Source organism: Indicator indicator, chromosome 9, assembly GCF_027791375.1.
Source record: "Indicator indicator isolate 239-I01 chromosome 9, UM_Iind_1.1, whole genome shotgun sequence".
Lineage (NCBI taxonomy): Eukaryota > Metazoa > Chordata > Aves > Piciformes > Indicatoridae > Indicator > Indicator indicator.
In genome coordinates this window covers 28,687,409-28,699,436 of record NC_072018.1, presented here as the reverse complement: position 1 = coordinate 28,699,436, position 12,028 = coordinate 28,687,409, and the positions used below count along the sequence as shown (strand labels likewise).

The following is a 12,028-nucleotide window of genomic DNA, read 5'->3' as shown; positions in this document are numbered from 1 at the left end:
ATAGGGATGATGATGTTTAAAAGAGAGGAGATTCAGACTAGAAAGAATGAAGAAATTGTTTACGCTGAGGGTGGTGAAACCTTGGCCCAGGTTGCCCAAAGAGGTGGTAGATGCCCTGTCCCTGAATCATTCCAGGTAAGATTGGACAGAGCTCTGAGCAACCTGCTCTAGTTTCAGATGTCCTTGCTACTTCAGAAAGGATGGACTAGATGACCTTTAAAGGTCCCTTTCCCACCCAAACCATTCTATGATTCTAAACAGGGCAGTCCCTTCAGATGGTCTATGGGGAATCATTCTATAATTCAGTGAATAGGGTAGGGTAGGGTAGGATAGGCTAGGCTAGGCTAGGCTAGGCTAGGATAGATTATTTCAGTTGGATGTGACCTACACCAACCATCCCAGTTGACTGATGACTTCAGTGCTAAACAGAACTTGGAGCACATTATAAAGGATATTGTCCAAATGCCTTTTGGATGTTCAAATTTCTGGACATTAGTGTTAAGATTGGTGTGAGATGGCACACAAGATTCTCTAATGATCTCTTCTGGTACTGTTCTGACAGGAGAGGGGCCGTGAGGAGCATCAGAACAGCCAACTGGTCAGAACAGCAGCCCTGTACTATGTCTCCCACAACAGCCCAGAGCAGATGCAAAGAGGAGAATAGAAAAGAGAAAGTAAGTGATGGCTATCACAGGAAGAGCTTCCCTAAGTGAGACTTTACTGTTGTCTCACTCAGAAATAGAGATGCTCTGCAAGGGCTGGCTGGAGTACAAAAATATCCACAAAGACTGCCAAGAGCAGAAAGCTGTACTGTTACATGAGATTTTGGAGGGGTGAGAAGTGAAAACCAAAAGAATCACCAAATTCCAGCATAGTGGAAGTCTGAAGGGACCTCTGCAAATCATCCAGTCCAACCTCCCTGCTAAAAGCAGGATCACCCAGAGCAGGTTGCCTGGCATTGCATCCAGGTGGGCTTGGAATTTCCCCAGAGAAGGAGACTCCACAATCTCTCTGGGCAGCCTCTTCAAGGGCTCCAGGACCCTCACAGAAAGAATTTTTTCCTCCTATTCAGAAGGAACCTCCTGGGTTTCAGCTTGTGCCCATCTCCTCTCGTCCTGTTGCTGGGCATCACTGGCCTCGTCCTCTTGCCTCCTGCCCTTCAGATATTGATCATCATTGAGAAGATCCCTGAAGTGCCAGTGAAGCACACCTTCCTCAGTTCCTCATGCTGAACTGGGAGACATTCCCATGCACAATGAAAACAGGTTTTAAACTGCTTTCATTGTGTTTGACTCCTTGGAGTACTGTACCAAGTGGCTTCTTTATATGTAAAGCCTTACAAAGCCTGAGCACCTCTTCTCTAGCTGGTTGTGACATGGCAGCTAGGAGCTACACACAGGATTTCCATCATGCATTCCTTTGTATCTCCAAGTCCTATGGTTACAGTAATTGAGTGAGGGTGAGAGCCTGACATTCCTTGGTTTTTATTGTCTCGTGAGCAATATTATGAGCTTTCAGTTCATAGCAGGTGATGACAGACAAGAGTGATTCACTACCAAGAAAAAAACCCTGACTTTCCCCACAGATCTCGTCAGCCAGAATGGACCTCATCGACAAAGCTGTGGAGCACACATTGCTACACGACACAGTGATGAAATAGGGCTCTAAAAATACAATCCAGAGGATGACAGCATGGACATAGCAAGGTCTTTACATATAGCCGCCAGATTACCAAACCTCCTTTCCCCTCCAACTCAGCTCTGGCTCTGCAAAGGCAGAACTTAATTAGGTCCAAAAGTGGAATATGGGAAACCTCCCAGCTATGTCCTGCGATGAAATGGGAGAGCTGAATTTTGGGGCTTTAGGGTAAAATTTCTGTATAGACACAGACATGAAATATAAATGTGAACAAATAGTAAAGCTGAGATTAAAGAAAAAAATTCTTCAAAGCATTAACTCCTTTTTGTGGAAGGGCACAGAAAGAAAAGAAGATCATGTTAATGGGGTTGGAAGAGCTTGCTTATTTAGCCCAGGTAATGAAGGTGATTACAGGATAGGACATCTGTCTGTGACAATGATCCAAGGTCTGGAGCCCCTCTGCTGTGAGGGCAGGCTGAGAGAGTTGAGGTCATTCAGCCTGGAGAAGACAATGCTCCAGGGAAAACTTCTCGTGGCCTTTTAATACTTAAAGGAGCTTATCAGAATGATTGGGACAGATTTTTTTGCAGAGCCTGTTGTGACAGGACAAGGGGTGATGGTTTTAAACTAGAAGGAGGGAGATTGAAATTAGATATAAGGAAGAAGTTCATCACTATGAGGGTGAGGAGACACTGGCCCATGTTGTCCAGAGAAAGGGTAGATGTCCCCCAACCCTGGAAACTTTACTGGTCAGGTTGAACGGGCCTCTCAGCAACCTGCTGAGAAGATGTCCCTGCTGCCTGCAGAGAGGTTGGACTAGATTACCCTTAAAGGTCCCTTCCCACCCAGACCATTCCATGTTTCTATGAAATTTGACAGTTTCCTATTGGTGAAAAACAAGATTTCAGAATGGTGACAGAGAGAAAAACTACCTAACCTGTTTGGACCAATATTAACCCATTCCTGTCAGGGATTCTGTCACACAGTGAGTGCAATGGAGTGGGAATGGACATAAAGAGATCCCTTCCTGTCAGATGTCTCCCCCGTGCTCTTGGTGCATGCATGAACAGGTGTTTGTGTTTTTTCAGAAGGTTTTGGAGAATACTACAAACATTTCCCTCTATTTGCCAACGGAGGGCAAATACCTTCAATGGGACCATCATTCCCAGAAGAAGCAGCAGTTCTTGTACCTGTCCCTGCTCCGGGAAGGCTTCCCTAACACTAACCGTGCCCCGCTCTGCAGCCGGCTCACGTAGGTGGCTATCAGTGTGTGCTCGTCAGCAACTGGGCTGGCAGCCTCCAGGCTGCGGGGTGACCTGGTGTTAATGGAGGCAAAAGAGAGCAAACAAAACAGGACATGAATACAAAGCAAATCATTAATGAATGTTAACAAAACAAACAGTCAAAAAATCAAACCAAACATGAGCGGTTAAACATGTAAAGATGTTTCTGTAAGCCCCATGAAAATGACCTGTTCTGCAGGGAGGGATGGAAATGCAGCTCAGAGCAACATTTGGGTAGGTAAATATGGAATGGGTACAGCTGGGGAGTGTCCCTGAACCGCATGCCACTTGGAGAGAGAGACAGCCTCAAACAATGCCATCGAAGCTCTGATGGCAGCAGGGACATTCCCACCAGAATCTGTGGTCTTCAGGTAGCTCCTGGGAACAGCTGAGAACAGCCAGAGCCAGCATGGTTGGGCAGACCGGAGCCCGAACCTGTAGAGAACTTACCCTTATGCGGGCAAACAGCACCCAAAATACCTCAAACTAAACTGGGTGGCAGTTTGATTGCTGTGTCTAAAGTCAGACCTTTAAGTGGCCAGTTTCTTTTTCTCATAATAATAAATGAAAATATGAGGAAAGTGATTAAAACCTACAAAATGAGTACAAAAACCTACAAACCCAATCAAACTACCCTCTAATAGGGATTAATTAAATGACGTTGTTTGCTTGCTTGTTTTGAGAACTTGTAAAAATAAGGCTACCGTGCTTCTGACTATTTCTATGTATAGAGATTGGACACATGAAATATTTGTCAGAAGTAATCAGAATCACAGAATCAATAAGGTTGGAAAAGACCTCAGGGATCATCAAAGTCCAACCTGTCACCCAAGACCTCATGACCACTAAACCATGTCACCAAGTGCCATGTCCAACCCCCTCTTGAACACCTCCAGGGATGATGACTCCACCACCTCCCTGGGCAGCACATTCCAATGTCTAACAATTCTCTCCGTGAAGAACTTTCTCCTCATCTTGAGCCTAAACCTCCCCTGGCACAGCTTGAGACTGTGTCCTCTTGTTCTGGGGCTGGTTGCCTGGGAAAAGAGACCAAACCCCTCCTGGCTACAACCTCCCTTCAGGTAGTTGTAGACAGCAATGAGGTCACCCCTGAGCCTCCTCTTCTCCAGGCTCCTCAGCCTCTCCTCGTAGGGTTTGTGTTCGAGGCCTCTCCCCAGCCTCGTTGCCCTTCTCTGGACACATTCAAGTATCTCAATGTCCTTCTTGAATTGAGGAGCCCAGAACTGGACACAGTACTCAAGGTGTGGCCTAACCAGTGCCAAGTACAGGGGCACAATGACTTCCCTGCTCCTGCTGGCCACACTATTCTTGATGCAGCCCAGGATGCCATTGGCTCTCTTGGCCACCTGGGCACACTGCTGGCTCATGTTCAGGTGGCTCTCAACCAGTACCCCCAGGTCCCTTTCTGTCTGGCTGCTCTCCAGCCACTCCGACCCCAGCCTGTAGCTCTGTATGGGGTTGTTGTGGCCAAAGTGCAGCACCCGGCACTTGGACTTGTTGAATGCCATCCTGTTGGACTCTGCCCATCTGTCCAGCCTGTCAAGGTCCCTCTGCAGAGCCCTTCTACCTTCTAACAGATCAACACCTGCTCCCATCTTAGAGTCATCCACAAATTTACTGATGACATAAAGAACTATTTGTCTATTTCACAGAGCTTCAGAATCCCAGCATGGTGCAGGTTGGAAGGGATCTCTGGGGATCACCTAGTCCAACCTCCCTGCTAAAGCAGGGTCACTCATAGCAGGTTGCCCAGGATCACAATGTTGAGGTGGGCTTGGAATCTCTCCAGAGAAGGAACTCCAAAACCACTCTGGGTAGCCTCTTCTAGGACTCTGCACCCTCACAGGATAGAAACTTTCTCCTCATCTTCAGATGGGTTCTAATGTTTGCCCGTTGCCCCTTGTCCTGTCACTTGGTGCCACTGAAAAGAGTCTGGCTCCATCCTCTTGACCTCTGCCCTTCAGATATTGATCAGTACTAAGATCACCTTCTCTTCTCCAGGCTAAACAGCCCCAGGTGTCTCAGCCTTTCCTCCAGAGAGATGCTCGAGTCCTCTCAGAATCTTTGTAACCTCTGGTGGACTCTCTCCAGTAGTTCTCTGTCTCTCTTGAACTGGAGAGTCCAGAACTGGACCCAGGGCTCCAGATATGGCCACACTAAGGCATAGTAGAACGGGAGGAGAACTTCCTTTAACGTGCTGGCCACACTCTCTCCTGCCTGCCGTTCCACCACACAAAATGGTGAGTGTCTAGAGAAAGCACCACTCTCTATTGAGAAATGAAAGTCCTGTGCAGGTATGAGATTAGATTTTTACATTAAAAAAATTATTCTTGAGCATAAATCACTGTTATTTTAGCCTAATGTGAATTTCTTCCTAAAACACCAGTGTTTAAGAAATCCCATTTGTCATTTCTCTATCAGGGGATAGAGAAGCTTTTTCAGTTCATAACCTGCAGTTAGTTCCTTCTCCATACATGGCCAGGAGACCTTTAAAGACATGGCTTTTATTGCTGTCAGCATTAATACACTGACACTATGAAAACAGAATTCACATTTTTTAGATGCACAAACTCTTTTCTTCTATGTTACATGCAGCAACATGCCAGAGAAGTCTGTCAGAAGCAGAATAAGACCTTACAGAAAAAGAAGTAAAATGGAATTATCCACACCAACCCCTCTGGGCATAGAGCAACCTCTGTACTAATGGGTTTGTAATCAGAAAGTGCCTTAACATTAACCACTGCATGGAGGAATTTTTAAGCTATCTGTACTTCATGAAGTCTGACTACCACCAACTGCTGAAAAGTTTGGTTTAGGTGGGCTTTAGAGCAAGCATATGACTGCAAACACAACCAGTAAAATTCCAAGACCTTTTTCATCTAAGTTCTGACAATGCTCTGCTCTTCTGAAAGGGAAAAAGCCCAACAGAGATGACAACGTTTGTAACACAAAATGGCAACAGCTTCGACAACAAACAGCATTCCTGGGTTTGGAAGAGAAATAACTTAGATTCAACTGAGTCTGAATGCTGTTCCTAGAATCCCAGAATCCCAGAATCCCAGTATGGTGGGGGTTGGAAGGGACCTCTGCAGGTCATATAGTCCAGCCCCCACCATTAAAGCAGGGTCATCCACAGCAGGCTGCCCAGGATTGCAACGTCCAGGCAGGTTTGGAATCTCTCCAGAGAAGGAGACTTCACAACCTCTCTGGGCAACCTACTTCAGGGCTCCAGCACCCTCACAAGCTTACCCTCCTGTTCAATGGAACCTCCTGCGTTTCAGTGTGCCTGGTGCCCCTTGTCCTGTTACTGGGTGCCACTGAAGAGGGTCTGTCCCCATTCTCTTGTCCCCTGCCCTTTAGATATTGATGAGCATTGAGAAGATGCCCTCTCAGTCTGCTCTTCTCTAGGTCAAACAGCTGAGGTCCTAGATAAGATGCTTCTGTAACTACACACCCCAATGACATCATCATCTTCTTTTCTGTGGGAACTTGTTGTCTTGTGTTCAGCCCTGAATCCTCTATGACTCCACAGACACCTCTCAACAAGAGTTCTGTCAGGTCTGTTGTTCTCTACAACCTATTAATGCATTTGATTTTATTTTCTGTCACTCAAAGCTGTCTTTATTAATTTCATCATTTTGATCACAGGATCATAGAATCACAAAGGTTGGAAAAGGCCATCCATGAATCCAGCACTTCCAAGTCCACCACTAAACCATGTCCTTAAGTGCAACACCAGTTCCCTGGGCACTCTGCCCCTGAGCTTAATCACTCTTTCAATGAAGATTTTTTTCCCAGGTCCAATCTAAACCTCTGATGGTGCAGCCTGATACCATCTCCTCTTGTCCTGTCCCTTGTTACTTGGGAGAAGAGATGGATTCCCACCTCACTCCCACCTCCTCTCAGGGAGTTGTAGAAAGTGAGAAGGCCTCCCCCAAGCCTCTGTTTCTTCCAACTGAATAACCCCAATTCCCTCAGCCATTCCTCACAAGATTTGTGCTCCAGGTACTTCATCAGCTTCATTGCCATTCTTTGGACATGCTCAGCACCCCAACATCCTTCTTGGTGAGGAGCCCAGAACTGAACCCAGTATTCAAGCTGTAGTCTCACCAGTGCCAAGTACACAGGGACAATCACTGCCTTGGTCCTGAAGGCCACACTATTGCTGATACAAGCCAGGATGCTATTGGCCTTCTTGGTCCTGCATCTATAGATCATTCTGAATCACAGGCTGGAGAATCCTCAGCACTCCCTCACATAGTAGCTGTGACATTTACCTGTTCCTGCCCCTGCAGGCTGCCAAGACATAAACCCAGTAATGCCAAACTAGGAACAGACTCCCTGGAGTCCCACCTGACTTGTGTTCCCTCTTTGATGGGAAAATATTGATATTTTCCTTCTCTGACTGCAATTTTTCCACTGGTGTTGCACTCCCAGAACAGTCCACATCCACCTAGTTTATCTATGAATACAGCATATGGGATAGTGTTGAGAGCTTTATGAGTCACTATAATTTAAACTGCTGCCTCCCCCTCCCTTAGGAGGCCACCCACCCAGGCAGAATCACCCAGTTTCCATTCTTGGGCAGGATTTGTTCCCCACATAGATATGTCAGCTATTTTTATTCTCTACCCCTCTACGTGGGCCCTGGCCGATTGCTTTATAATGTGTTTGGGAATCTGAAGGTATCCCTTTGAATTTCACAGAAGTATTTCAGCAAAAAATTCTTCTTCATATCACAGAATCCCAGTGTAGTGGGGGCTGGAAGGGACCTGGGGAACTTGTCCACCAGCAGTCTCAGGTCCTTCTACACAGAGCTGCTTTCCAGTGGATCAACCCCTAACCTGATCTAGTTGAAGATGCCCCTGCTTACTGCAGAGAGGGTAGGACTAGATGACCTTTGGATGTCCCTTCCAACCCAAACCATTCTATGATTCTGTCCTAGTGTAGGGTGTTATTCCTCCCCAGTTGCAGGACCCTACACTTGCCCTTGTTGAACTTACAGCAGAATTCCCTGCAAATTTCTGTTCTCCTGGCTCACAACTTTGTAAATCTTCACTAAACTGCACACTGCTGCTCTGGCTGCTAAGAAGGGAAGGAGTTTTTGACAGAGCTGCCAGGATGTAATCTAGAGGGGTCACTTGTTTTCTGTTGCATTACTTTCCCCTGTGACTGATTTAAATAGATGTGAAGGTCAAAAAGGATAATTACCACCATTGTCTGCATAACACAGAGGCTGAAATGTAGCACAGTAATTTCTAATCAAAGCCATGCCTCTGCCTGACCTGCAGCTGCCTGTTCAGACCATGATGTGGCCTGGCTTAAAGATCTGAAGTCATGGGGAAGCCACAACATTCTCTGAATGCTCTAAACAACCTGAGGGACACCACTAGTCACCAGTCTCCATCTGGACTGCAGGCCATTGAGTGCTCTCTAGATGCCACCATCCAGCCAATTCCTAATCCACCGAAGAGTTCACCTGTCAAATCTGTATCTCTCCAACTTGGCAAGTAGGGTGTCATGGGGGACTGTGTCAAAGGCCTTGAAGAAGTCCAGATAGATAACATCTGTAGGTCTGATGCAGTCACTCCAACATAGAAAGCCACTAGGTTCATCAGGCAGGACTTGGCCTCAATGAAGCCATATTAGCTGTCTTTGATCACCTCCCTGTCTTCCATGTGCCTTGTCAGAGCTTCTAGGAGGATCTGTTCCATGACCTTCCCAGGCACAGAGGTGAGGGTGACAGGTAGGTAGTTCCCAGGTTCCTCCTTTCTACCCTTTTTAAAAGTAGGTGTAATGTGTCCAGTCTCCAGGGACTTCACCTGAGTGCCAGGACTTCTCAAATATTATCGAGAGTGGCCTGGCAACTACATCAGCTAATTCCCTCAGGACTCTGGGATGCATCTCCTCAGGCCTGTTCTCATCTTAGAGTGGACATCTAGATCAGGTCTGCTCTGTCACACTGCAGAAGATGTTATCTGTACACATAAAGCTCATAGGAAGCCTACTGCACATAGTGTATACATTAACAAGATGGAAATACAAGGAATTTAATGTCTAACATGGATCTGCAATGGAAAAGATGTTGCATAACCTATGGACTCACCACAGCTGCAGAAGATTCCTCAGCAGGGCAGAAGGGTAGAAGTGTATTTGAAGTAGAAGGATATTTGAAGTGGGAAAATCATGTAATTAACTTAATGAAGGACATGCTGTCTTTGGGAAGAGAATTACTGAAAGAACAATAGTGCACATTGACCACAAGGGAAAGCAAACAAACAAACAAACAAATCTATTTCTGAAGTAACTTAAAATAAATTAGCTAAAGCAAAACAAGATTTAGTGGCTGGACCAAGTCCAAAAGAAGAAACATAATCATTGTTCAGCTAGAAAGGCTCCTTGGCTGTGAAGATGAGAGAAATGATGAGTTTTGTTAGATTAACAAACATAGGCAAGGTTGCATTAAAATGAAAAGGTGCATTAAAAGCAGCTTGGCAGAGAAGGCTCTAGGAGTGATGGTGGACAACGATAAGTTCACCATCAGCCAGCAACGTGCCCCATGGCCAAGAAAGCTGATGGTTTCCTGGGATGCATTCAGAAGAGTGTGGCCAGCAGGTCGAGGGAAGTTCTCCTCCCCGTTTACTCTGGCTCTAGTGAGACCACACCTGGAGTCCTGAGTCCAGTTCTGGGCTTCCCAGTGCAAGAGAGACAGGGAGCTAAAGGAGAGAGTCCAGCAAATGCTATGAAGATGGTAAGAGGACTGGAGCATCTCTCTGACAAGGAAAGGTTGAGAGACGTGGGACTGTTTAGCCTGGGGAAGAGCAGACTGAGAGGGGATCTTCTTGGTGCTCATCAATAGTTAAAGGACAAGGAGCAAGAGGATGGGGCCAGACTCTTTTCATTGGTGCCCAGTGACAGGACAAAGGGCAATGGGCACAAACTGGGACCCAGGAGGTTCCATCTGAAGATGAGAAGAAACTTCATTTCTGTGAGTGTGCCAGAGCCTTGAAGCAGGCTGCCCAGAGAAGTCGAGGAGTCTCCTTCTCTGGAGAGATTCCAAACCTGACTGGATATTGCAACCATGGGCATCCCACTGTGGGTGACCCTGCTTTATCAGGGGGGTTGGACTAGCTGATCTCCAGAGGCCCCTTCCAACCCACACCATACTGAGATTCTGGGATTTCCCTTTGTAGATATCTCCATGAATATATGGAACATCTGGCTTCCACCTCTGAACCAACACCATTACATGTAAACACACCAGTGAATAAACTGGCATTTTCCATTTGGAAACTTACATTTTGCAAGACAAAGAACACCAAAATTGTAACATTACCTATGGAAATGTGAACAAATCTACAGCTGAGTGTGGCCACAGCTCCCGAAACTCCCCCATCACCACAAAAATCTTTCTCTGACCTCATTCTGTCTACAGCAGTTTGGAGAGCTTGCTCCCTTGTGCAAAACAGAGCTATTGCAATGGTGGTACTTGAAGAGTTCATTGCCCCTCTGGATATTTTCTCACTGAAAGTGGAGGATGAGGAGGCTGGAAACACTCAAGGCTCCTCCAAGAGATGTGTGTGGAATCAAAAGCAGTGTCAGAGAGGGCTCCTTTGGGTTGTTTGTTTTTCACTTTTTAGTAGACAAAACAAGTGAGCTCAGGCATAAAACCCTGTTCTTTCAGCTCAGCCCCACTCCCAACAAACAGTTGTCAAAGGCAGGTTATTTTTGTGTTTTTAAGACCAGGAAATCACAAAAAGAGGATTCTGTCCTTCCCTGCCACTGAATGGTCAGTGTTCACTGGGAAGAGTGAGAAAGTCTGCAGTGCAGCTGGCCCCATCGTGATCAAATCATGGGATAATTTAGGGGAGAAAGGATCTTTAAAGGTCATCTAATCCAGCTACTCTGCAGTCAGCAAGGACAACGAAGCTGGTGAAGGGTCTAGAGCAAAAGTCTTGTGAGGAGCAACTGAGGGAAGTGGGGTTGTTTAGCCTGAGGAAAAGAAGGTTCAGGGGAGACCTTCTCACTCTCTACAACTCCCTGAAAGTAGTTTGGAGCAAGGTGAGGGTTGGTATCTTCTCCCAGGGAACAAGCAGAAGGACAAGAGGAAACACCTTCAAGTTGTGCCAACAGAAGTTTAGGTTGGACATGAGGAACAATTTCTTTCCCAAAGGGATTGTCAAGCCCTGGAACAGGCTGCCCAGGGCAGTGGAGGAGGCCCCATCCATGGAAGGGTTTAAAAGCCATTCAGATGTTATGCTGAGTGACACGGTTTAGAGGTGACCTGGCAGTGCTAACAGTTGGACTCAATCTGAAAGGTCTTTTCCAACCTCAACAACTCTATGACTCTAATTTAGGAACAAAGAAGTGAAGCCACTGAAACATATTCAGTTTGAACAGCTTCAGCAAATTAAAATGTGGCTCTGAGCCCTGTTCAGCTCACATGGAGCAGTCTCAGTGACCCTGCTATCTTTATTTCATGCTGCCAAGATGTGACAGTGCCTCCAGCTAGGGAAACGAGGCCTGAAGTTTAGTCAGTGATGGGCTTTTACATCATGGATTAACCCAGAGCAATACTTACAGTAATAAATCTTGGGGAAAACACTGTAATGAGACATAGGTGAACTGACAGAAGAGAAATTGAGTGAATTTTCAAAGGGGGAAAACCCCATTTCTCTTCCTCACCTCACTCTATTTCACCTCTACATTCTCCAAGTTTACAGAAATGTAAGATACAAACAGCCCAGACACGAGCTTCTGTGACAGGCTACATGACAGATGAACCAATAATGCTTCAACATATTCAGAGGTTCAGTCAGTGCACTAAAAGCCTCAAAATACTTGGAAACATTATACGATACATGGACAGGCATATAATGAGACACACCTAAGAGTGTCAAGAGTCAAGTATTTCAGCTTTCGAGCTTAGTGCTAAATTCACAGATCCCACAGCCATCCAGTTTGGCTTTACACAGAGGTTATGCACAAGTCAGTGGACCCTGAAATGCTCAAGGCTAAAAAAAATCCCCTGCTGTTGGATGCATTACAGAATCCTAGAAGCCCAGCATGGTGAGGGTTGGAAGGGA

General features: G+C 46.1%; 1 protein-coding gene across 6 annotated transcripts in view; it reads right to left on the bottom strand.

Annotated features, from left to right (window-relative positions):
- DTNB (dystrobrevin beta) overlaps nt 1-12,028 on the bottom strand; it is a 151,753-nt gene that overhangs the window by 69,754 nt on the left and 69,971 nt on the right. For 3 of the 6 annotated variants that reach the window (XM_054383428.1, XM_054383429.1, XM_054383430.1), the window contains exon 10: nt 2,865-2,954. The exons of 2 other annotated variants lie outside the window; for them this stretch is intronic. In XM_054383428.1, coding sequence (XP_054239403.1) covers nt 2,865-2,954 — 90 coding nt within the window. Of the gene's footprint in view, nt 1-2,864; nt 2,955-5,013; nt 5,026-12,028 lie in introns of all 6 variants that reach the window. One more of the 6 variants, XM_054383433.1, reaches the window with a different exon arrangement.